This window comes from Ceratotherium simum, chromosome 9, assembly GCF_057802395.1.
Source record: "Ceratotherium simum simum isolate JZ-2026a chromosome 9, ASM5780239v1, whole genome shotgun sequence".
NCBI classification, from domain to species: Eukaryota; Metazoa; Chordata; class Mammalia; order Perissodactyla; family Rhinocerotidae; genus Ceratotherium; species Ceratotherium simum.
Genome location: NC_141908.1, coordinates 57617922 through 57645802, shown reverse-complemented (window position 1 = coordinate 57645802; position 27881 = coordinate 57617922). Strand labels below are relative to the sequence as shown.

The 27881-nt window shown below is 38.1% G+C and overlaps 1 protein-coding gene across 1 annotated transcript in view; it reads left to right on the top strand.

The window, feature by feature from the left end:
- CCDC141 (coiled-coil domain containing 141) overlaps nt 1-17106 on the top strand; it is a 183350-nt gene extending 166244 nt beyond the window's left edge. The window contains exons 19-23 of the mRNA XM_087434957.1: nt 112-289; nt 1680-1863; nt 4858-4970; nt 8642-8758; nt 16192-17106. Coding sequence (XP_087291083.1) covers nt 112-289; nt 1680-1863; nt 4858-4970; nt 8642-8758; nt 16192-17055 — 1456 coding nt within the window. The 3' untranslated portion in view covers nt 17056-17106. The remainder of the gene's footprint in view (nt 1-111; nt 290-1679; nt 1864-4857; nt 4971-8641; nt 8759-16191) is intronic.
- The last annotated feature ends 10775 nt before the right edge of the window (nt 17107-27881 follow it).

Below are 27881 nucleotides of genomic sequence, written 5' to 3'. Positions count from 1 at the left end.
AGCTGCAAATTTTTTTCCAAATTTTCATCTCAATATTTAATCACTAGTTAGCCTCATAAATAAAAATTGAATATTGTTTTTAAAACTATTTTTTGCACAGGCTTTGGAAAGGAAAATGGAAAAAGTTGAGAATAAAACTTCTTTCTTAAAGTATCCAAATAATAAAGTTAATGTTCTTCTGGAAGCCATGAAGGATTTGCAAAAACATGTAAATGAGTTTGACAAAGTTGTGACAGATTACAAGAAGAATTTGGACCTGACTGAGCATCTCCAGGAGATGATAGAAGAGGTATCCTCTTCTTGTTGTAATGGTATCTATGTTGTAATGTTGTTTTAAAAAATTACTCTGCTGCTTTAAAACAATGTGCATTAGCTATTATTGTCATTAAACCCATATATCATGCTCTTTTTCATGATTATTTCCCTAGGATAATATCCTAAAATAGAATTGCTGGACCAAAGGGGATGAATGTTACAAGGTTTTGATTGTATTGTCCAACTGTTCTTCTGAAAGATTTTACTAATTTACTCTTACCAGCAACATGTGAGAATTTCTCACTTCTCCATAACCTCATCAACTCAAGATGTTTAACCATCATGGAATTATGTTAACTGCTGGATATCTGTTTAAAATACTCAAAATTACTTATTTATTTCACAGAATTTGAAAATGTTTAGAAAGAAAAGGTGATATTGAGATTTTTCAGGTACAAAAATTGTTTTTGGGGTTATTTTTGTTTTTGTCAAGAGGGTAAATGGTAGAGGATACATAAATTGTGTGAGACTTGACAAGTTTAAGTTATTATTTTGCACACTTCCTGCTGAAGAAACTCTACACTTGAAGTTCTTGAGTGTTCTTTGTAGTCCATTATTCTGAGATACAAAACATCTCTCTTTACCACCTATGCAGTAGAGTTTTTAGATTTAACACCACATTAAGGAGGATCAAGATGATCATTCTCCTGTATCTGATACATAGGTTTGCTGTAGCTCTGTGGCATGTATTCAAAGCCGGCTCCTAATAGAGTCATGTGTTTCTATTTCTCACCCAGCGTAAGTGCTTCTGTCCTTGGTCAGACACATTCCTACCACCACAGTTATTTATTTTTAGTGAGAAACTGTCTCAATTCTCCACTGTGCTTTGAAAATAAGACTTATCTTCTGTTAAAAAAAGGTCAAATGCTATTCTTTAGATGATAGTTCCTCAATCCATAGACTAAATCTCATTCTTCAAGGAGAATTTATTTATTAGAGTGTTTATCAGGCTATACTTTATCCATGTATTGTTAATGATTTCCATTAATTAGGCTGGGTTTTGTATGTTGGGCTTTTTTCTTTCCTTTAAATGATATTTGGATTCTTTTAGTGCCATATGCTTTTTATACTGCCTGTTCTTGTAAGTCTGCAACATTCCTCTTAGGAATTATGCTTCAGGCACCTGTAAGATGGCAGGAAAATCAAATGAATTTCCATACTTTTACTTTCTTATCTGACTCTAATCTCCAAGTGCAAAAGTATATGATCATGTTTTGATATTTCCTTTATTGGTACTTAGAGAGTTCAAACTAATGTGAATACAAAGTTTGAGGAAAGTGAAATTTGATCGTTCAGTGGTCAAAATGAAGAACTTTAGAAGGATGGTGTCTCTTTAATCTATACTTTGTCCCCTTTTAATTTAGTGTCATTTTTGGTATGAAGATGCGAGTGCTACAGTTGTAAGAGTTGGAAAATATTCCACAGAATGCAAGACAAAGGAAGCTGTGGAAATTCTCCACCAGCAGTTCAATAAGTTTATCACCCCCTCAGTGCCTCAGCAAGAGGAAAGGATTCAGCAGATCAGTGACCTCGCTCAGAGCTTATATGGTGAGGCCTCTTTTAAGATACCCAGTGATTTGCCTTTGAACAAATCCATACTGAACCTAATCTAGCAGAAAGCAGAGCATGGCAGGTCCTCAGGGTTCTCGCTACGCCAACCTATTCAGAGAAAAGGCTCAAGATAAGAGCCCACATCTGCAAAATTAACAGCAGAAAACTGAGGAAGGAACTTCTGACCGCAGGAGATGAAGCCAGCAGATGTTTAACATCCTTGTGTAAACTCTCCTTCTCTAGTCTTTTTTTGCCCCCATTCCTGTTGATCTTCTCCAAGGTAATAAAACTAGAGCAATACCCAGCTTCTATAAACAGAAAAATCTAATTTCCACTAGAGTGATTTCTTGAAAAACATAGAAAACTCCCATAAAACTTTAAATAGGTATAAAGCTAAGCCTGAAGTCTACAACCCTCTTATTTCTGTGAGGGCTATGGTTTGTGGATATAAGAAAGAGTGAAAATTTACCCTTGCCTTCCTCTCACCTGTGGAATAAACGGGACAACTCAAATTATGGTTTCACGGGTACTGCTCTCCTCTTCTCCATGACTAGGAAAGATAACACAGTTGTCAGCCTCAGAAGTCCTTCTATCTACAGGAGGCCCCCATTTAAGAAGCCCCCTTGGGTGGTGATGGTCCTTCAGAGTGCTGAGGAATAAGTTTCATGAATTCCCTAGTATTAACTATTCCCCTAGCTTGTTAACTAGGAGACAAAGAGTAAGACCCAGTGACCAGGCAAATCCAGCCCAGAAAGAAGATAGCAACAGGTGGTAAGGTATAAAATGCTTCATTTGGCTGCCCACAGCTGCTGCCAGATAAATATTTTTCTCTTGCAACATGAAGCACTCTCCATGGACAGCCATGAAAATTTTGTAGAACAATATATTCTGCACTACTTAATATTAAATTATTGAGAATGAATTATTAATGATTTTCCAAAGGAAGAGGGCAGGAACGTAAAAATAATAAAATATAGATTGAAAAATTCATGAAAACTAATGTGATGTCTGATTCTTACTATAGTACCTGTGTGAGTGCACTAAAAAATTTTGGAGGCACTCTGCTCCCATAGCATTATGTATGTTTCTCTCTATTATTGTACTTTTGACACTGTAACATAATTATCTGTTTATTTGTCTGCCTTCTCTACTGACCATAAGCTCTTTGAGGGCAAAGGAAGTCTATTTTATCACTATATTTCAGTGCCTATTCAATTTCGGGACATGGTAAGTACTGAGAAAAACCCATAAAATTTACATTCCCCTACGATCATGCATGATCCTATATTCTGCTTTGTTTGTATTCCTGGCCCTTATCACCAACTGACACATTATACAATTATTTCTCTGTTGTCTGGCTGTCCTTACCAGAGTGTAAGCTCTGTGAAAGCTGTTAGTTCACTGCTTCATGGTACATACTAGTGCTTAACAAATATTTGATGAATAAATGAATCATTGAATGAATAAGTGAATGGCATGTATCTTCATCTGTTTAGTATGGAAGCTATGCATTTTTAAAAATTTACATCAAGTGACATACTTTAGGAATATTATATCAACTCTTGCAGGCCACCCAAGCATTATCGAACCCAGAATTTTAATGCAAATAAATTTATCTCAAAAAAATGTTGAGCACCTATTGTGTACTAGGAGCTGTGATTCATCTAAAGACAAATAAGACCTAATCCCTTCATTCTAGAATCCCCAGTCTAGGACTAGAAGTCATGATATGGTAAATGCAGTGAGGAAGGTATGAAATGTGTGTATTAGTTTGCTAGGGCTGCCGTAACAAAATACTGTAGACTGGGTGGCTTAAACAACAGAAATTTATTCCCTCACAGTTTTGGAGGCTGGAAGTCCAAGATCCAGTTGCTGACAGGCTTGGTTTCTCCTGAGGCTTCTCTCCTTAGCCTGCAGATGGTCACTGTCTTGCTGCCTCTTCACATAGACATCCCTCTGTGCACACGTACCCCTGGTGTCTCCCCCTCTTCCTATAAAGGCACCAGTCGTATTGGGTGAGGGCCTCACCCTAACAGCCTCTTTTTTAACTTACTCACCTCTTTAAAGACCTTATCTCCAAATGTGGTTACATTTTGAGATACTGGGGATTGAGATGTCAACATATGAATTTTGGAGGGGAGAGACTTCAGCCCATAGCAGTGTGCAATCGAGTTTAGCCTAAGCTGTAGAGTCTGGTAGTCCTGGGTTTAAATCCCTGCTCCTCCGGTTATTGTCTGGGTCACTTGAGGAGGCTCTTTTGAGCCTTGGGTTGCTCATTTGTAAAATGCAGTAGAGCCTCCCCAAGGAGTACATTGTATAATGCATATGAAGTGCTTAGCCATAGGCAAATAAAAAGCACTCAGTATATGGTAGATGTTTTCATTATTATTCCAAAAGAGAGAGAGAAAATTCAGATGGGAAAGATTAAGAACATTTTCACAAAGATGTTGGCATCTGAGGGAGACCTGGAAAAGTGGGTAGGATTTTAACAGCAGAGATAGGGAGTGGGGAGAGGGCATTCCCAGAGTAGGAAAGAATACCAGTGGCTGTGGGGATTTTGGAGGAAGAGTTGCTGGTTCGGTTTGGCCAGAGATTAAATATGTGAGGGAATTAGGGTGACATACATTTGGGAGAGGCATGTTGAAACTATATCATGGAGGGCCTTGAATGTATGCTTTTCTAGGTAGTGAAGAACCACTGAATGTTCTGAACAGGAGAAAACTGATTAGAATGAAGCTTTCGGAATGTTAATATAGCAACATTATTTCGGTTACATAAAAGTGACATGATATAGCAAATGTAACTGTTTTTCTAGAATACCTATTTTTTTAAGTCTTTATTCATTTATTTATCTGTTCAGCAAGTATTTATTAAGCACTCACTATCTACCAGCCCTTACACCAGACCCTGGGGAGATTAATCAATGCCTGGGCTTTTTTTTGTTTTCTGCTAAGGATTTGACTTCTTAATTTTATCCCTTCCCTTCCCCAGGTTTTGAAGAAGGGCAGAAATATGCTGAGAAAATAGTGGCAAAACACAAGGAGGTTCTTGAATCTATTACTGAATTATGTGCCTCTCTTACAGAGCTTGAAGAAAAACTGAAGGTAATTTCTTCTTCCCAGTATATGTATTTTCAAGTGATACAAATAAAAATGTGTTGATCCAGTGTCTTCTGGTGCAAAGATGTTCTAATGGAAATTCTCAAGGGACATAATGTGCACATTTGTTTCACAGCTTTCTAACATAATTATCTGGGTGTTTCTGATAATTAATTCTGTTTCTTTTCCATCACTGCAGCAGAGAAAAATATTGCTGAGAATGAGGGCGAAATGCAATTAAGGTGTCTCGTTTACATTTTCATGGATCATGTCCTAAAGGATAAATGTGTGCCATTAAAATCAAAGTAAAGTCTGTATTAAGTAGCCTTATGTTTTTGTTCGTAAATAATGAACATAAGGTGTTATGGGTTTTTTCCTCCAAATTGTGGCCCCAGAGAAAATAAAACTAATCTTTAGTTATTATATTCATTGAACATTTAGCTTCATGGAAATATTAAACTAATCATGGATCTTTCATAGAATAAAAAATTGTTGGTAAAAAAATATAGAGAAAATATATTGATGTCTAAGTTTAGGCAAAATCTAGTTAAAAGACAGAAATATATGTATTCTTTTGTCTATGTCATGTGGAAAATTGGTTTCATTAGTGCTATTTTTACAACTGGCTGAAAGAACTGGTTGTTTAGGATGGAGGGAATGGGAAGCACAGGCTCTAGAGTAAAACACAGCCACCTGTGAGTACCAACTTCTCAAATTATTGGATTTGTGATTTGAGGTAAATTACTTAATCTCCCTGAGTCTCAGTCTCCTGATCTATAAAATGGAGGAAATAGGGGAACCTAATTACCGGGTAGCCCTGAGTATTGAGCATGAAGACCCCCATCATTATTGCTGTGATCGTTGTTGTTATTGAGACATAACGGTGCTCTTGCAGTTCGGAGCAGAATTATATTTATTTCTAGCAACACTTTTTCTGTATGACTTTCCATGTCATAAGTTTGAGTACTTATTCCATTCAAAATAGTTTGCTAAGCTTTTAAATCAGTGGGTGCCCAACCAAATTATCTTTTTCCTTTGGTTAAAGATCTGGATTTTTTTGACTTTTATCATTTTAAATAACACTACAATGAACATCTTTGTGCATAAAACTTTTTCTTTCTTGCATTATTACCTACGTGTAAATTCTCCAAAGCAGATTTGGGTAAATAGGTATGAAATTGTTAATGTATATATATATATATACACACACACAGTATTAGAATAATATATGTATATGTTGAATTGCTTTCCATAAACGTTTTACAATTATGATGCCGCCAGTAATGTATGCATGTGCCATGTATCTTATCTTTTTCCACATTTATCATCTCCTCCCCACCTCCACCCCACCCCCTGAAGATCTGTTTCTTCTCCTGACTTCGATACACAGCCTGAAAATCTCTGCTCCCTCTGACTCTTTGCTCTCTATTGTCCACAACAGCCCTCCCATTTATGTTGTACATCTTCAAGTGAGATCTGCTTAATAAAATACACTCTCTTAAAGTTATATCTCTTTCCAGCTTTCATCTTCATGGCTCTTCTTCCTCAAAGCTCTTTTCCTTCCCTCTCCCCACTTCCTCATTCCCCATTCCTTCTACACCCCCTGTAGTCAGCATTTCGCCCTCTCTTTCTCATTCCCAGTCCACGACTTGGATTGTCTTTTGTGTTAGATGGGAGCCTCCTGATTATACATTGCATCTAGATTACCCTTCCTAAACGTAGTTCTGCTAATGTCATTTTTACTTCCAGAACACTTCACTGCAAACTCTTCATTGCCTACCAAGTGAAGTTCAGACTCAAGGCCTTCCAATATTCTGAGGTGGATCATCTTTCCAAATCACTGTGCTTCTCCATTCATTGTAGGCTCCTACCTCACTGGTCTACAGCCCTACATTCCTGGGTTTCCTGCTTCTAGACCTTTACTTCACATACGTGACCTTCTATCTCTGCTTATCTAAATTTTACCATCTCTCAAAGCCAAATCCAAACACTGCCTCCTCCACAATTCCTTCCTTAGGCTGTGCCACTCGCTCTCTGATCTCCCATAGCACCTGTGTTCTTTCCTACCATAACCATCACATGTAACTACCATTAACATCCCAACCCCTCTCTCTACTTGATTACGCTTGAGGAAACCCTATGACTCTGTTCAGTTTGGCATCCCACACAACATTTAACACTATGCTTTGCCTAAAGCTGGTTCTCCAGAAAGGGTTTTGGCATTTGTAGTAGAAGCTCAAAGAATTGGTACAGAGAAGAAGAATCATTCAGTAGCTCAAAAAGGTTTGATTTGGGTGAATATAAAAACGCGAAAGGGCCTTTTTGGTAAGAGAAATAGGTGTCAGCATTGCCCCTACAAGTTACAGCCTGAACAAAAGCTGGTCAAAGAATGCTTACTAACACGTTACAGATGTTTGCGTGAGAGCATAAATTTGTCTAGTTTTTATGTTTTTAAGGTTGACGCTATGGCTCTCTTTTGCAGGGGTTATTAAAAACTAGGCCCATAAATCCCTGTCAAGGCTGAAATAGTGATAATATTCCTTTCTATTTTTTGTATAGCAATTTGAGATTTACAAAGGACTTTCATATATATTACCTCAATGATTTCCAAATAACCTTGTGATGACGATAAGGCAAATGTTGTTTTCTTTATTTTAGAGGTGAAGTTCAAAGAAGGTAAAAGTGCTTTGCTTGGGGCCCAAAGTCAGCAGTGATGGGTCTGGAATTTGACCTTAGGTATAATTCAAAATCCTGCATTCTTTCCACAACTGCCGTTTTGGAATTAGGTATCAAGCGTGTACTGAAGCAGAGTAACTTATCCAGTAATACAAACCAGTTTAAGTTTTAGAGTTGAGACTAAAAGCTGAATCTTCTCAGTAAGTGTCTCCCAAATCCTCTGAGTCTGTGTAGCACATGCACTTTGAGGAGCATGGCTGTTTCTTTAGGGCCCATCGAATGACTGTGTTCCAGGTGGAATAGAGAATCTTCCCTTGCAGTATAATCATCATCCTAGACTGGTGTTCTGTAGCTTGGTGCACCTGTGGCTCCTTTCACCTTCACAAAGTCTTCTCAGCCCCCACACTGGCTCCACAGCAGTTTACAAATCTCCTCTACTTGTGCAACTAAAATGGAGCCCCATGAATTACAGGAGCAAAATATCATCACCCACATGAAGTATTCCTTTGTTCTCAATTATTTTTTTCTTTACCACACTCAGAGATATTTCCTTCCACTTTTCATGAGTCTCCAAAACATTTTGCCTGTGTGGATTCTCTGGATTTCCTACGTTGTTCTCCGCCAGAATCTTTAGCCATTTCTCTGTCATTGCTTCTCCGCTAGACTCTTCTAATGGTTTAAACTGCCGTGCACAATGATTCCTTTCTCTAGAGAATGCTCCTGGAGGTGCATCCTGTTATAACAATGACTTTTTTCCTACTGGGCCTTTGAACAACCAATACTTACTGGAATAAACTTTATCAAAGCAGTGAGGTAGGAGGGGAATTGTGAGCTCGAAAGAGTCATTTTATAAATCACTTCATGGGAATATGTCAGTCTCTTGTAGAATACATTTACTGAAAATTTACAAGTGGCATATGTTTTCTTCCAAGTGGTTATTCTGTGGCACTGTTCTTCCAACTTTCCTGGTCCAAGTTTTCACTAACCATAGCTTTGTACAGCAGGGAGAGGTTATAATGATGAATCTGAATTTGGAAGACTTCCATGATGATTGTGTTGACCTACTAAGAGAACCAGCGAGAAATAAGCAGACAATATTCAATGAAGAAAGGAATAAGGTAAAGAAAACTATGTAACTCAGCTATTCATTACTTTTGTTTTGAGTTTAGAGCATTGTAAAAAAAAAAAAAGGTGAATTGAGGCCTTCTTATCTAGCTGAATCGAATCTTCCAATGTAAATGCAATGTAAATGTCCTCATCCCTTACTTCCTTCTACTCCTTGCTTAGTCTTTCTTCCCTCACCCCTGCTATTTCCCTCTGAGCCCCTCCTATTGAACACTGGAACTAAGCATTTCACAGTTGCACTGGGACAGCCATTTAAATACCACACCGTCACCCTAAACCACTTCTATTTCTCCTGTCTTTAGCTGCCTTTCCCATTGTCCTTTTGTATTCAATCCCAACCTCAAATTTTACTTCTCCCTCTTTATCATACTGCCAAGCTATGATTTTCTTCTTTTACACTACCCATTGGAAGCCCTTAATACATGAAATTAGATTGTATCTTGTTCCCATAGACTCTACCTCTAAGATGATATTTCCAGGCACATGTACTAAAACATAGAATCCAACTGAAATATAAATACTAAAGTATTCAGAGAAATGTTTAAATGACTTTAAAACCTATACATTACAGATGAGTTAAGCAGGTAACAAAAACTACAAATACTCACAAAATGCAAATGTATCATGATTTCAAAAGCATGATTTAAATCACATCATTATGATTTTCAGTATAAGTTTCTCACTTTCTATTCATAGCTGCTGGACTATAGTTAGCTCTTGACTTTTTGTTTTGCCAAGTCGCCGGCTCTCAGTGTTTCTCTCTCCCCCAAGGAACTAAAGGAACAAGCAGAGTCAACATTATTCTCAACTGCCCCCAAATTAATAAAATACACATCTTGTGACATGAGAGCTAAAAAAAAAATCTCCCCACTTATTGCAGTTATCTTATGGAGAAAGATTTATCTTTCCTTGAAGTGATTACAGTTCTCAGAGCTTCTTTATAGAAACCTTTTCCACAGGTTAAATCTATGTTGAAGTCTAGTGCAATTATACAACCACCAGGCAGCAAGGACAACCAAGCAAGCAGACTTTTTGTGGGATGGCCTTGAGACATTTAAACTCGGATTCCTCTCTAAAGCAAAGGAAAGCTGCCAAACCTCGGTCATCTTGTTTGGACCTTAGTCTTCTATCAAATGGTCTTTGGTTACTCTGATTGGTCTAAATTGTACTTTCTCAACATCAGCACTATTGATATTTCGGCCCAGAGAATTCTTTGTTGTGTGTGTGGGGTGGGGTGGGGGTGGGGGAGGTTCCTGTGCATTGTAGGATGTTTAGCCTCATTCCTGGCCTCTATCCACTAGACCCCAGTAGCGCCTCTCCACCACCCAGTTATGACAACCAAAAAATGTCTATAGAAATTGCCAAACGTCCCCTGGGGAGCAAAATCACCCTCAATTGAAACTGACTGGTCAAATTAATAAAGAACAAGATTAAATGCATCACATTTTCTTAACTAAATTTCTAAGAGATACTAAATCAACATCATATTATTTTTTTTTAATTCTGCACATTTTTCTACATTGTGAACCACACACATTTACTTAGAAATGGAAGTTATTGCTACCAAAGCAAACACATTCATTTATACGTAGTAAAATTTATTTTTCTTGCTTTTATTTATTTTTCTTAGAAGAAAAATTAAAAGAACAGAATCCTTTAAATGAAAAGCAAGGTTTACTTTCATTGAGAAATCAGTTTTATTTTAATATAAATTAAAAGACATGACAGATCATCAGTTGTTTAGAAGTGAAAGTCCACAATTACGGCTGTCAAGAAGTCCCGTTGACATCATTTCACATACACATTTCAGCGTAGTTGGTACAGAGAGCAAAGTGAAAGGGCGGCAGTAATCTTCACTTTTAAACAGCTCGATCACAGTTATCCTCTTATTGTCTCTATCATTTATATTATAGGTCAGATGTAACAATTCCCCAAAACACCATGTGGGCAGATAACAAGAAGTACCAAGTAAAAAGCTTGGCCAGGAATCACTGCGTTCACTTCTGATACCCTTAAATGGTGTTGATCTTCCTCGGAAAATTATTTGAGTCAGAAAGAACAATTCCATCAAACTGTTACAAGAATATATTCATCACAGGATTTTCTCCTGGAGAGAGTAAAGTACTTCTCATTTTTCTGACCTAAAAATGCAGCAGGTGGAATTAGGCAATTCAGTAAATGCAATGTCCATTGCACTGCTAACAGAGTAGTGATGGGGTTTTATCCCCAAGGTGAGCACTGAAGCTAAATCCACAGTAATACTAAAAACTCCTAAGGTTAAATGGAGGTGCTGAGTATTAGGAGACTCACCTAAAATCACAGAAGTGTTTGACAGAAGACGAAGGCTTACGATGCCAGCATTTAGAGTTACAGAATTCTAGTGGTAGAAGGGATTTAACAATCATCTGACCAAATCTCATTTTACAGTTGAGTAAACTGAGACCAAAAGAGATTAAATAGTTGCCCTCCAAAAATCACAGAAAGTAGTGTCAGAACTGGGCAGGTAGCCCAGTTCTCCTGATTTTCAGCCATGTAACTTTCCACAAGCCCGAAGGGGAGCTCCAGGGAACTGCTGCACGTAAGTAAGCCATTTTGTAATGATCCTGGATTCCATGCCAAACTTTCCCCTCTTTCTGTTCATCTCTTTATGTGATGATTAATAAAGCAATAGCAGGGAACTACTTTCATACCAAACAATTGAGTGGAGAGCTCTTATCCAACTGGGTGAGGACAGTCCCTGGGCCCTCCTCCACTAATCCTGATTACCTGGTGGGGGCGCAGATGTTGTTCTTGAGACACTTGCTTTGGAAAAAATTGGGAAGGGGGCAAAGTATTCTTCACCATCTTTCTGTTCTCTTCTCTTTTATCTTTTCCACCCAAGTGCCCAAAAGTACCAAGTCACCCCTTGGTTGCCCAAAGCCCCTTCCCAAGGCCTTCCCTAGAAACACCTTTTGTAGACCAAGCCCCATGTTCAGTATCTTTCTTTCTTCACTTCCCATTTACCTTCATTAAATCTTATTTATCCCAAGATGAGTCTATCTAATGTGGGGATATTTGAGAAGGTAAAGTCTTGTGGTGCTCCCTTAAATTTACCACGTAGGTGGCTCCCCTCTCTATGTACTTTAGGGATTGGTTCTACGAACTTAGTTTGATGGATGTAGAATATCATTATATTCTGTCTTCCAGACACTCATTTTGTTTGTTTACATCACAGTGATTGTAAATCCAAGTGACTATGTCCATCAGTGGAAATGAAAGTTCAGAAATCCTGACAGAGATAAGATCTGAGGCTATAGATTTAGGATTAATTAAGTTACTTGTCAAAAGGTACAAATTTCCAGTTAGAAAATGAATAAGTCATGGGAATGTAATGCACAGCATGGTGACTATAGTTAAAAATACTGTATTGCATATCTGAAAGTAGCTTGAGAGTGGATCTCAAAAGTTCTCATCATAAGAAAAAAAAATTTTTGTAACTAAGTATAGTGATGGATGTTAACTGGACTTATTGTAGTGATCATTTTGTAATATATACAAATATCAAATCATTAGGTTGTACACCTGAAACTACTATAATGTTATGTCAATTATACCCCAATTAAGAAAAATTTAATTGAACATTAGATATGAAAGTGGATGAGATTTTCGAGGGAAAAAATATATAGAGAAGATTAGAGAACTTAAAGATAAGATCATACATCATTCAGATGTTTAGAAGGTGGGAAGAGAAAAAGGAATTGACAAAACAGACAAAGAGCAACCAAGGCTACAAGAGAAGCAATTTGAGAGTGAGCGATATTTTGATGAATCATCAGAATTTCCCAGCAATTTTGCTAGAATGCATCAGATTGATGCAAATATGCCCTGTCTGTGCTGAGATATATAGATTTAGCTACCCTTTTCTGTAAACATGCACATATACACACACATTTTCTTTTTACTAATAGCAAAAATGGATTCACAGTGGGAAAATATGAAAAAATATTTGGTATATGTGAATATTTGGAAATCATTTTCATAAAGGAAATCTAGACCCAGGAAACTATAGCTCAGTGAATTTTAAAAGGATTTTTTGTAAAATTCCATAATGACTTAAAAACTGAAAGCTTATTTGTATTTGGGAATAAAGGCAGAAGCCCCAAAAGCCAACATGGACTTCCTCAGAAAAATTGGTATTAAACTCACCTTATTTTGCTTTCTGAGATGGTTCTTTAATGGGTAATTCTAGGTTAGCACCAGAGGCAAAATTTATTGTGATTTCAGGAAGTTTTTTGATAAACACACTCATGATATCTCTCTTAAGATAAGTGGAGAAATGTGAACTGAATGGAAGTTTGGTCAGGTTATAACTGTACCCAAGAGTATTAAGTAGTTCATCAGTGTCAACCTGGAAGGCAGTCTGCCTTGGGGAGACATCTGACTTTGTCCTAAACTCTGCAGTGTTCAACATTTTATCAACAGTATTAATGGACAGAGGAGGCAGGAAATTTCAGTAGATTAAAAACTTGCTATGAATCAATAGTCCCAAGGGGTTCTTATAAAAACAAAAAAGAACTAATACAATTACTTTAATAAAAACATATCATGTAGATCAAGGAGATCATGATGCCACTGATTACTACCCATCTGGAAAGTAAATAAATCCTGGAAATAAACATATTTAGGGGGGAACATTAATAAGTTGAAATGTTTCTAGAAAAAGATTTGAGAAAACTCTCTCTCATTGTCAGCAGAAGTTATCTAGTAGTGTTATTTTCTGTGGAAAGTATTTGTCTATTTTAGGAATTGTAGGAAGTGAAAACATAATATCCTTGGATTCTTTTCTTTGGTTTGGCACCATCTGAAAGTGACACACAGGAGTCAGGAATCAGTAACCAGTAAAAGCTGGATTGGAGAACATGGCACAGACTTTTCTGGTGGGTTTCCCAAAGCTTCATCTCTAATTTAGATAGACGTGCCTACCCAGGCACTTGGGTGCACAGCTAGACAACTACAGGCTTTCTGTACGGGGGGTTTTCATACCTTAGAGCCAAAGTGAACGTACCATTTGGTGGAAGGCAGATCCAGAATAGAGGGCCTCAGGGAGACAGGGCTGAGCATGCTCAGTGTCTTCTTCCAAACCCTCAGTTAGGTAGGTCAATTCCTCCCCAGGAGGGCGTGAGGAGTGGGAGACTAGCATAGACGTTTACTCAAGTTTCTCTCCTAAGCTTGTTGCAAATTTTCAGACAATTTAAAAATGTTACTCTTATCTGGAGAGGCATAGGTTACTCGAAGGAGTCATTAAGGAGTTGCCTGCCCTCCTGGATGACCCTCAGATCAAGAAATATCCCTGTTCTCCTGTGAAGGAACTGATAGCCCAGTAGGAGTGACCTCCCAGAAGGCAAAGTTGATGAAAGTTCTGGGATTCTGGCAGAAGAAGAAGACCTGGAGATGTCTAGTACAAAGTAAGAGACTGAGAGGTTCCAATTCTCCAAATAGTCAACGGACTGTTAAAAGAGGGAGCAGTGGGACATCTTTCTGTGTCACTCCAGGAGGTCAATTCAGATCCATTGGTGGATACGGCAGGAAGGCAGAGATTTGCTAAATATAGGAAGATGTTTTTAATACAAGTAAAGCATACAATTCTTTTCTAAGAAAGCACCGTTTCAGAAAAAGTGTTCAAATAGAGGCTGCCAGAGTGTCATAGAGGAGATTCTTAGACTGAATGGGAGGTCAGATCAAAGTCCCTATGAGAAGGAAAATAAGCATTCTACATTCAGGAAGAGATGGAGAGAGAGGCAGTGTGAGCTGTAGTTGGAAAACCAAAAGAAGGAGGGGCTGCCCTACTGGGTATGTGTTTATTTAGTAATTTTTTTCAAATGAGAAGAGTTTTAAGAACTTCTGGCTTTTAGACTCCGAATTTAAACTTCTACTAATGGCTGAAGGAAACCCCTTTCTCTAAGCTGAGTTTATTCTTTCTCTGAGGATAAGTCATATCTGTGGGATAGCAGAGGAACATTGTTTTGTTTTTGCTTCTAACCTTCAATCTGAAAACACCTTTATTTCTCAAAAATCATTTATAAAATGTGTGTCACGTGCAGGACTATGGGCTAAAGTGAAGAACGTGAAGTCAAGGCAAGACATAACTTTTTTATGTGCAAGGAGTAGCAACAGGACCAAAACCAGTAATTGCTAATTAAGTAAAAATGCACCCAAAATGCTGAGGAAAGGCAAAGAAAGAAGTCGACATAAAAGAAGCAGGTTGGGATAGATGAGATCCCGTTCAGCTTCAGTGTTCTTTTGAGTCTATGTCAGATGGATATTTGAGCATCTTCTTAACCAAGAGATAGACGTGGATTAATGGGGAGAAACACTAGAACAGTGTCAGCAGGAGGCGGAGTACTGTTATTCACGGCATCCTAGCATGACCTATACTCCACATGGGACAGAAGGATAAGTGGCAGGTGGTTGTCTGTTGTATCTTGGTGTGTTCGCTTGTGAAAGGCCACAACGTGTGATTGTACCTCCCCCACTAGGCTGTCATCTCCACAAGGGCAGAAACAGGATCTACTTTTACTCACCATTTCCTCTCTCTCACAAGTCTAGCATGGTATCTAGTATATAACAGGTGCTTAATCAATATTTTTCAGTGTAAGGATAAAACTAATGGACTTTAAGAAATAAAACCAGTCATTACAAATGGCTTTTTCCATATGAGGTTCTTAGAGTAATCAAATTCATAAAGACAGAAAGTAGAATGGTGGTGGCCAGGGGCTAGGGGAAGGGCAGAATGGGCAGTTGGTGTTTAAACGGGTTGAGTTTCAATTTGGGATGAGGCAGAAGTTCTGGAGACGGATAGTGGTGATAGTTGCACAATAACATGAATGTATTTAATGCCACTGTACTATACACTTAAAAATGGTTACAGTGATAAATTTTGTGTTATATATTTTTTACCACAATAAAAAAACAAAAAAATAATGGCTTTCCTGAGAAAGGAAAGGAGGTAATTCTAGCAGGGTCTGAGAGATCACCTAACAAGCGAGTCTCCGATGTTTAGGAACTGTGTTCACATGGAGCGTAGGCAAAGAAACCGAAGCAGAATTTGCTGGTGGAAGGAGACACCTCAGGTCATGATTTGAGACACGTTGATCCAGTCCAACCGCTTCCTTTCAGATGAAAACTAGGGCCTTCTCTCTTCTGTTTCACAAGCTCTATCACATTTCACTCAGAGACATGAGGTCAGTTTACCAATTCCTTAGTCATGGGACAGGACTGTGACCAGGGTAGACGGACAAATGGTTTCAAGTTCCGGAATGCTTGTGCCAAGGCTCCAAGCTTTAACTCACTGTAGCTTTGCTCAAGTTGTCTCTCTGGAGTTGAGTTTGAGACCTATAAAAAGAAAACTCTATGCCTAACTCAAAGCTTTGGCTTTTCTGTTTTGAAGGAGCAGGAGCAGGTAGCAGATATTTTGGCCATCAATGGACCCGGAGAGGGTCAGCTTTCCCAGGACCCGAAGCAGCTGTCCTCTGCCAAAGAGAGTAGCGCCCAGCACCTGCTCCTGCCCGCAGACGCGCTTTCAGGAGAAGAATATGAGTGTGCCTCGCCTGATGACATCTCCTTGCCTCCACTCCCAGGAAGCCCCGAATCCCGCCTGGCACCGTCCGACATGGAAGTGGAGGAGAGTGCCAGCCCCTCCCTCAGCCTTCATTTAAGCAGCTACGGGATGCAGGGGGAGGCCCAGGAATCTGGCCTTCCACCACCTGCTGCTTTTGCTGATGCTTGCAAGGATAAGAGAGAAACATTTTCAAGCCATTTTGAGAGACCTTACCCCCAGGTCAAAGCTGAGCTCCCATTAACCTCCCGAGGATTTCTGGAAAAGAGTACTGCCGTCCGCAAAATCAATGCTAAACATCCAGAGAGCATGCCGAGTGAAGTGCATGAGAGAGCTTTACAGCAGCACCCTCAGGTTCAGGGAGGTTTGCTAGAAACACAGGAGAAAATGCATGCTGAGAATAACATCACTAAAACCCGAGATAGGCTGCATGCTTCCCAGGATGCATTCTCCGGCCTAAGGTTTCCATCAGGCCCCAGCCAAGCCTATCAGAGGCAAATGGCTCCCCGAGAAGAGATTAAAAGTACCTCAGAAAAGAACAGCGTGGTCAGCCTAGCTGGCCAGGCACCTAATTTCTCCAGGCTCCTGTCTAATGTCACTGTCATGGAAGGTTCTCCAGTGACTTTGGAAGTTGAAGTAACAGGATATCCAGAGCCTACACTGACCTGGTGGGTAGCCTATAATGACAAGCCATAAACAGAAACAAATTGAATCACTGCAAACCATTCTGTGTGCACTAACTTAAAGGTTTAGGGACAGCTGATTAATATTCTCCAACACTGCCACTCTGCATGATTCAACCTCACATCAAACCCCCAACTCTCATTTTGGTAGCAGCATGGCTAATACCGTTAAGAAAAAAGTAACCATGTAAAAGAATAATTTAACAAACTTCAAAAGCACTACAACTTTGCCATGCTTTGCTTTTGTTTTTGTGTTGTCTGTTTAACATTCCACATTTTAAAGATTGTGGGTTGAAATTCTTTTGCATTGTTTATTTCTACATAAGCATGACATGTTCTTGGTTTAACATCCCTTATTCAATTAAAAAACATAAGATTTGGGTTTTTCCCTTTTCTTTCATTTACCTATTTCATCTTTTCCCTTTTCCCAACAGTCACACATGCCACTTTTGTAATATTTGTTTGTTTCACTAAGAATACTTTTTGTAAATTTCTTCAGTGTGAGAGACGGAATAAAAATATTTCTTTCACAGTTGCTCCTGGTGACAGGTAATAAACCCATTTTTCAAAGGTGGTATAATAACAGAGCTGTGAACAGTCTGATTTCACTCTGGAGACGTCATTATTTTTTAAGTCTATTTGTTTTCATAGGAGTAAAGTGCAGAATACAGGTTTTGAATTACCTATTGTTATAAAAACAGTTCTAAGTTTCTCAATATGTGGTTTACTTTTAAACACTTAGAAATTTTCATCCTTAAGTAGTTTTGAGGACAAAGTTACAAATATGTAAGAATGAGTTTATATTTTAAGATAAATAAAATAGCATTTATTTATCACAATATTTCAGTAGATATTAAATTAGCAATTTCAATTATCATGTGTGCCCATTGATGGTACTTGAAGTGTGAATCAGTTATCTAAAGAATTTATGAGAGGGCCGGCTCCATGGCTTAGCGGTTAAGTGCGCGCGCTCTGATGCTGGCGGCCCGGGTTCGGATCCCAGGAGCGCCCCGAGGCACCACTTCTCCGTCCAATGCGAGGCCGAGTCCCACGTACAGCAACTAGAAGGATGTGAACCTATGACATACAACTATCTACTGGGGCTTTGGGGGGAAAAAACTGAATAAATAAAATCTTTAAAAAAAAAAAAAAAAGAATTTATGAGAAAACTTGGTTTCTCAGATTATTAAAAGAAAATGCACTTGTGCTACAGGGCAGCCATTTATGCTTTTGTTTCATTTTGTTGTTTTTACAATTGCATGTTTTTTACAGATCAGGAGTTTTGTATTTTTGAATTTAAAAGATATTTAATTTATTATTAAATATCAGTTCACCCCAAAGAAAAATGTTGTCTGAATTGTTTCTTGTTTTTGTCCACACAGCAAATACCTTGGTTAGTATATATTGTTGAAGAACTATTGCAACGTTGTAAAAAAATGTCTTGCCCTCAGATTTACAATTTTGCTCAATTAGCAATAGGCAAGTTATCAGGGCTAATCACACATTCTTAGGACACTCAGGAAAATGCAAAATTATCACTTCACCATGGGAACAGAGAATGATTCAGGTTTGTCATCACTTCTTATGTAGAAGAACATGGATATAAATAAATAAATAAGAATCTAGAATACACAAAATAAATTATTTGCTTTATAAAAAGATGCAGCTAAGTGCTCATGTTTATAGGAAACTTAGAAACATATCATTAACAGTAATAATCCAATTGCATAAATACCTTTTATAATTAGAAATTATTTTCTTCTAATGAAATTAATTTACAAAAATTAAATGGACTCGTTTCACCAGGAAATGCTGTGTAAGTACCTTCTTCTAAAACAGCTCATTGGCATTCTCATGTGGGTCTTATGGGGTGAACATGATGGTGCAGATGAATCTCACTGCAATACAGACTCCAAGAAGTCACAGGTTGCTGTTCCGTAGCAGCGGAAAGGACGACGCAGGCCAAATAGGGGGTGCCATTTCACACTCTAAGTAGTTGTTGCCGTGAGCAAATGGTGGCCCAGTGTGACCAGATGGTCTGTTTTTTTAAGAGTAGTTGGATATCTGAATTTTCAAATGCACTATTCCAATTGTTAAATGTCATCAAAAAATTCAATTTTTTAAAAACATGGTCTGATCCGATCAAGCACTTCACTGGCCACCAGTTGCCCACCTCTGCTTGAAGCATAAACTGCCCCATTGGAATTTGTGGTAGCTACAAAGTTCCTGTTAATACTAGAGAATACTGCAGTGGTAATGGGCCTATATGCAATGGTTATTAGGACTTGAAAATGATGTGAATAAATAGTAATCCTGACTTTAAAAACTGACTCTCTGCTTCAGGTACAAGAAAGACCAGAAATTGTCTGCAGATGGGCGCTTACAGGTTTTACACAAGGAGACGAGCCATTCGGTGTTCATTCCGAAGGTATGCAAGGCAGACGCAGGCCTCTATGTGGCTCAGGCCCAAAACTATAGTGGCGTTCTCTCTTCCAATGTCATCCTCCACGTGACAGGTAACCACAGGCCGCCCATCACAAGAATAAACTGGATAACGCTGTGTGTCATCTATGTTAGTGTGTTCCTAGTGTACTGGCTGCTCACACTGTAACTGTGGGATTGGCACTCATGGGCGGCATTCTCATGAGCCTAAAGGACAACACAGTTGTATATTTTCCTGCATCTCCCACAAAGCATCCATCACCTACGAAGTGTACCTGCATTCTGGTCATATGGCTTGTTGGGCTAATACCACCGCTTGGTGAAATAATCAAATTTTCTTTAGTGCTTTAATGTAGTTGAGGAGCTTGGTAAATTATTAGCAGTGGATAAGGATACATTTTTGTATTCTATAAAGAGATGTGTTCGGTATAAAACACAGTAAAATTATGCTATGTTTATTCCCTCCTAATTTAACAGCATGCAGACCAAGGCTCACATCAGCATAGAGAGATGAGTTAAATTTCAAATCCAATTGTTTGATAATTTATTTTTAATTGTACTCATAAACATCTCTTCGTAGAATAATAGCAGAAATATTGAACAGAAGTTGTAATTTTCATTATTGCTTTAGCTGTCCTTTAATTTTGTTTTTCATGTCTTGATCTCATTTATTGAAATACATTCTATTTAGTTTCAACATAGCCTGCACTCCTGAATCTGAGGATGCCGCTGTAAATAATCATTCCTCATGTTGTTCTCATGGGTTTCACATTGGAGAATAGATGTGCTGTCAACTTTAAATGGAGTTTCAAACTTCCATCAGCTATGCATGTCAGACAGCAAGATGGAACAGGCTGCAGGGATGGACCAACAGTATTCCTGTCATTCCGTTGACGTGTTTTGGGCAGCCATGTATAAACAACGGCAACTGGTTCTTCCTGCTTCTAATCTTGATTCTGCTGCTGATCATTTTTGCAGCCTGTGGTAGGACATCTCAGTGCCTCAGTTTCCCATTTGGAAAATGGGTTGATCGTCTACCTCTTGGGCAATCGAGAGATTTCATTTCGCATCTTGTAAAGATCTGGAAAATGGAAAACACTCTATGAAGGCTAAGAGTAATTATATTGTTTAATGTAATTTGTCATCACACTGCCTCCTGCCCACTATTTCTCTTTCAGATGCTATTTCTTTAGAATATTAAATTAAATGAGTGGTGTTAGTGTGTGATTTCCAACTATTCCATGTGGGAAAATGATGTTTTATGAATTGGAGCTTAAATTTCTTTCTAATTTCTTAGACTATATCTTTTTCAAAGACTCGAAATTGAACTTAGGAGGATATATTTAGTATGATCTAAGGGGAAAAAGTGTGTAATAAGATGGCATAAGATGGATTCTGTCCTTTTCTTATAATTATCACTGTAATATTGAAGAATGTTCTATGCCTTCCTGAAATATATTGTTCAGAAATGAGGATCATCTTTTTGGTTTCTTTAAAAAATAAACATGAATAAGAGAGGCATTTGTTTTTAAAATTTTAAACATAGTCTTGTCATGCTAGGGTAAAATCTTTAGTTGAAAGAATAATTCATTATAGATTTTTGATGAAGAGAAAGAATTAATTATGTTGCTGTAAGACTGTCTACAAATAATAAAAATATTTAAATGTAATATATTCAAGTTGATATTAAAAAGTTACTGAATGTTATCTGAAGATGTCAAATGTGTGGTTGAGTAAAAAGTTGGCATATCTTTTCTTGTGCTGCATATTCAATTTAATTAAAAAATTAAATCTCTTAATTTTCTTCCACATTTTGACAGAAACCTATTAAAAGCTTATATATACAGCATCCTAAGGAACTCATACTCTCTTATCCTTTTTGTCCAGTTTTAAGTATTTTGTGTATCTTGCCTAATTGCTATTCCCATGTTGACACTAAAGAGTAAAACCTATTCATGTCCAAAGAGGGCAGGCAGGACCAGGTAACAAATTCTCGTTCTACTTTCTATCTTTTTCTTGTTAGCGTAGCAGGATCTCCTGTCCCATTTTGTCAACTTGGTTGAATTTGTGGTTTGGAGTTGTTAGGGCATGGGAACTGCTGGTTTGCTTTACCTGATGCATGCCAGTTAGCGTTAATCCTTGGGGGAGCAGGGTGGGATATACATATATCCATAGCGTATGACCAAATAAAGCATACGAAGGCCCTGATATATTTGATGTATATATCAATTATAAGATATATATATACACACACACAGAGAGAGAGCTCAAATATTGGGAAAAACATTATACTGATATTCAAGATATAGTTCAGATAGCTGTCTGTGTATCTATCTATCTGTTTATCTATCTATCTATCATCTATCTATCCACCCATCCATCTATTCATCCATCTATTTATCCATTCATCCATCCATTTATCTATCTACTCATCCATTGATCCATCCCCCCATCCCTCCATCCATCCATCTATCTTTTTATCTATCTATCTATCTATCTATCTATCTATCTATCTATCTATCTACCTACCTACCTACCTACCTATTTTTCTGAGCTATTGTGACTATCTAGTAATTCCCACAGCAGTGAAGAATAATTAGCTATTCTTTGTTCTTCTGGTTATATTTTGACTTCAAAGACTTAAGTGCGATTTTCTTTTTTGGTAGGATTTATGTCTTGATCAAAGAATTCTCTTTAAGAAAGTATGAACTAGGGCCGGCCCCGTGGCTTAGCAGTTATGTGCGCACGCTCCGCTGTTGGCGGCCCAGCTTCGGATCCCGGGCGCGCACCAACACACTGCTTCTCCCACGGCCGCATCCCAAATACAACAACTAGAAGGATGTGCAGCTATGACATAGAACTATCTACTGGGGCTTTGGGTGGAAAATAAATAAATAAAATTATTAAAAAAAAAAAAAGAAAGTATGAACTAAAATTATTGGTTAAAAAGGAAAAACAGGAAATTCCAATAATGTTTTTAAGATATATACATTATTTCTACCCATTTACTTCTAGAGAAAATTCTAGACAGTAATATCAAAAAAACAAGAAAATGAAAATGAAAAGAAAGATTTAAAAGAATATATACATGACACCTTGAAGGAATGCAACACAAAATGTGATTTGAGCTTCCTAGAAGGAAAAATCACTGAGTTTTCCATTTCTGATTTTCTAATAAAAGGATGTATGAATACTTTGTTTGTTTGCTGAGGAAGATTAGCTCTAAGCTAACACCTGCCAGTCCTGCTCATTTTTTTTTTTTTTTTTTGGCTTGAGAAAGATTAACCCTGAGATAACAACTGTGCCAAACTTCCTCCACTTGATATGTGGGTTGCTGCCACAGCATAGCTGACGAGTGGTAAGTCCGCGCCTGGGATCCGAGTCCGCAAACCCGGGTTGCGGAAGCAGAGAGCACCAAACTTAACCACTATGCCACGGGCTGGCCCCTCCAGGAGAAATTTACTATAGGAATCCTTACATCTGAATCTCTACATATTCTATAATAGCTCAAATGTTTAGAAAAAGAGGCAGGAGAAATTTAGCTATTTCATTCAGGAATGCTAGCCATCACTTATCATCAAGACACAGGCTTAAAATAGATTACTACAAGAGCCTTGTAACTCTTCACTCAAGTTTAAATTCCTTCAAGTAGTACACAAGGCCCTGTAGTACCTGGACTCCCCTTCCCAGCCTCTGTTCCGTCTCCTCTGATTCCCCCACAGAGCGACATTTAACTTCGGGTTGTGACTCTATCATGCTCTTTCTTGTCTCCAGTCCTTGCTTCCTGGAACTGCCTTACTGTATTCTATCTTATCTGCATCTGGCTTAACTCCTGCTTCCATTTGAGACACAGCTTCCCCCAGGAAGCCTTCTGACCCATCAATTCCATTGTGGATGTTCCTGTTATGTGCACTGTCAGCGCCTGAGCTGCCCATCTCATGTTCCTTAATACACAGCATCAGAATTGCGTGTTGAGCATGTCTCCTCTGGCTAGACTGTAAGATCCTTATCAGAAGAATCTGTGACAGCCCTGTTCATCATTATATGCCCCGTACCTGAGACATAGTCACATTCAATGAATATTTCTCGAATCATCGGAGGTAAACACAGATAAACCTAGCTTCCTTTTTCTTTTTTTTTGGGGGGGGGGCGGGAATGTAAAAAGAGAAAGATGTATTTGTTACCTGATTATTCTTCCTTATTATGGACATTAGCCAACCAGGATCAGGTTCTATCCATGAAGTATTCATAAAACACTCTCACCTAATCTACAAAACTTAAATGAGAACCCTCCAGATTCTCTAGATAGACCCTGATTGAAACTTGAAGCTTGAAGATAGATGCTGGCTCTACTGGCCAAAATAATACTGAGAAAAGAGGCCACACCCAGCATCACCGTTCCTGATGTAAAGCGGATGTAATCAGGCGTAAATCATCATCAGATGTACGTGGAGAAGTGGGTGTCTCCACTCTCAGTGACTAAGTCCAAAGTGCCAGAACCAGGATTTGTGTACTTCTTCAGATGATTACACAAATTATCAATATTTTATTGTAGCTGGGGCTCAGTAATCTGGTTGTGAACAGATCTTATTTGAAACAGACATTTCATTCATATGTGTAAATATAAAAAAAGCCAAATCCAAAAACTTAAGATTATTTGAATTCCAAATGAAGGAAGGAAAAAATATCACATCTTGTTCCACTTTGTTTTTATGCATGACCACTCCTTACTAGAAATTGCCGTCTGAAGCTTTTGACATTCCCATTGTACGTACAGTATTTTAAGTGTGTCCGTGAAATGTTAGTTGAAACAAAATAAAATATCTCCTGCTAGTACACTCTGATATTGTGTGTGTCAGTGCAAATGCCAAAGCATGACAGGCTGTTTTACATTTATAATAAGCAGAATCTTGAGCTGCATCAGAGAGCAACAGATTTGTGTTCACTAAATGAAAGTGTCCTGCTTAAAGCAACGACAATTCATTTTCTCGGCTCTCATCACTTGAGATGAGATTTGAATGTTATCAGCTGTGTATGAATTCAACCTCAAAATGGAAAGCACAAAGCTGCTAATTTCGCCTTGACCCTTGAATCCTCACATCACTATTCCTTGTGTTGGTGAGAGTTTATATAACATCATGAACCACCCAAGCATCGGCAGTGAAGGTTAGGTGCATTACACTCCTCCAGATGAACAAGTCTTTAATTCTGGAGTTTGAGTGTTTGGCCAGATAGCTCTTCCTTCTGTTCAATGCCAGTTTCATTTGTATAAGCCAGGACCTGGCAAATCCAATTCTTTGGATCCTCTTTTTTATACCATAAAATTAACACCCTATCCTCCTTAAAGGACAAGGGAACAGAAAGAATTATATAGATAAGAATGTTGGTGTGCATATATTTCCATTTAGCACAATAGAAACCAGGTAAAATAGAAACATATTTTAATCATAGGGGTAGCTGGAAAACATTGATCCAACCTGAGTTTTCTTTAAACCAGAACAATGCTAGTTACATTATTTGAAGTTTTCAATCTATATTCCGATGGCTTCCTGCTAAGGCTCTTTTTCCATTTAGAACCCACTTAAATATCGATACTTGTGAAATAACAGCTCCAGTGCTAGCTAATGAAAAAACTTTGCCCTTTATCATTCAACAACTGTTCTTTTCCAAGACCTTTATTGATCCAAACAACTACAAAATGGTATTTTTATCTTACATAGGCATTAAAAATCCTATAATGAAATCTTTTGAAGATAAAAATTCACAAGATGAAATTTAAACGAATGTAATTTATCCATGGCAAATAGTCTCTAACCCATATTACTCTAATGATGCCAGAAAGTCACCTTTCTTGGTAATAAGTATTATGCAAAACCACACACAAAGCTACTGGCAAACAGGGCCAGCTGGAAATGCAGACAAAGTAAGAAACCACTTACCTGGCAGGATCAGAGAGGCCAAATTACCATCTGCTCCAGTGTCTTCTCGAGCAGCCACCACCATGCCAACTCTCACAGGCGTGGCTTCGACTCAAGTTAATGCGGATCTAGAAGGTGTCCCTTAAAATGCACATTTATTCGTTTCTATTCCTCTTAATGGAGTAATAGAATTTCTCATCAGATCCTGGTCTGGGTTATCAGATTAAGTAAGAATGTTCCCCCTCCAAAAAAAAAAAAACCTGATAGATTCTTTTTTTTTTTTTTAATTTTATTTATTTATTTTTCCCCCAAAGCCCCAGTAGATAGTTGTATGTCATAGCTGCACATCCTTCCAGTTGCTGCACGTGGGATGCGGCCCCAGCACGGCAGGACAAGCGGTGCCCCGGCACGCGCCCAGGACCCGAACCCGGGCCGCCAGCAGCGGAGAGCGCGCACTTAACCGCTACGCCACGGGGCGGCCCAAACCTGATAGATTCTTATGAGGAAATGGAATATGTGGGAATCAGGGTGAACTTGAGTGTCCACTCTGGGTTTCGTCCTCCCTCTCAGTATGAATTTTCTACAAATTCAGGAAATGTATGAGGGGAAGCTCCCAAAAGGAAAGTTAGAGACCACAATAAAACGTATCTGCATGACATTTTTTGTTACCCAATTAGGGGACTGTACTGGGTTAAATAATGTCAGGGTGGGCCCTAAATCAAGTGTCTGGTATTCTTATAAGAAGGCCATGACAGACATGGAGACAGGGGACACACAGAAAAAGGCCATGTGATGACAGAAGCAGAGATTGGTGTTATGCAGCTGCTGCAAGCCACAGATCCCCAGAGATTGCACCACAAGCGAGAAGAGGCAATGAAGCATTCCTCCCTAGAGACTTCAGAGAGAGCATCCTCCTACTGATGCCTTGATTTTGGACTTCTAGCCTTCAGAACCAAGAAAGAATAAATTTCTATTGTTTTAAGCCACCCAGTTTGTGGTACTTTGTTACAGTAGCCTCAGGAAACCAATATAAGGACCATGGTTTAGAAAAGTCCGTACAAGTCTTTTTCTGGCAATAAAATTCCCAGAGACATTTGTTAATAGACATCAACCAGCTTTTTGAACCAGCATTCTGGGGTATGCTAGAAGGCCTCAGTGCTCTTCTTGATTTGAGGGGATCACTGTGGTACATTTCAGTCAATCAACTACTATTCGTCTTATGCATGAACCTTGCCACCTAAGTGCACCACAGTGCTAGGAGTTCTAAAGGAAGCAAAAGTCCTTCAAGACAAGACCCTTACTTGCTTGGTGATAAAGCGCATGCAAGAACAAGAAAAGAAGAAAATAAGACAATATGTAATAAAAAAAAAAATGGGCTCCAGAGTAGGGGGAAAAGCAAAGGAAGTTGTGGTGAGAAATGTGAACTAAAGTATGAACATGCAGTATGATACAGTATAAGAGGAGAAGAGAGAAGTTCAATAAATGGAGCTATTAACAGTCAAATATTAGGATATATATGACCTAAATAGCACTATTGATCAAGTATATCCGATTAACATTTCTAGAATACCGCACTCAACAACGGCAGAATACACATTCTTCTTAAGTTCACACGGAAAATTCACCAAGATTGACCACATTCTTGGCTTTAAAACACACCTTACTTAACAAATTTAAAAGAATAGTAATCATGCAAAGCGTGTTCTTAGATCACAATGGGATTAAATTAGAAATCAGAAAGATAGCTGGAAAAATCTCCAAATATTTGGAAATTAAACAACACACTTATAAATAACACGTGTCAAAAAATAAATCTCAAGAGAAATTTTTTAATATTTTGAAATACATAAAAATACAACTTATAAAAGGTGTGGGATGCAGCAAAAGCAGTGCTTAGAGAGAAATTTATAGCATTAAATGCATATATTAGAAAAGAGGAAAGAACTAAAATCAATAACCTAAGCTTCCACTTTAGCAAATTAGAAAAAAAAGAGCTATTTAAGCCTATTTTATAGCAAGCAGAAATTATAAAAATTAGAATATAAATCAATGACCTTGAAAACAGGAAAATAATAGAGAAAATCAATTAAACCAAAACCTGTTTCTCTGAAAAGATCAGTAAAATTGATACACCTCTAAACAGGCTAAGCAAGAAAAGGGAGAAGACACACAGTATGAATATCAGAAATGAAAGCAGGGTCATCACTAATGACACTTGGATATTAAAAGCATAGTAAGGGAATACTATGAGCAAATCTGTGCTCACAAATTTGATAACTGAAATAAAATGAATCTATTCCTAGAAAGACACAAACTACCAAAACTTGCAGAAGCAGAAGTAGACAATCTGAATAGGCCCATATCCATTAAGAAATTGGATCAGTAATTAACAAGCTTCCAAAAAAGAAAGCACTAGGCACACATGGTTTTACTGGTAAATCTACCAAACATTTAAGGAAGGAATAATACCAATTCTCCA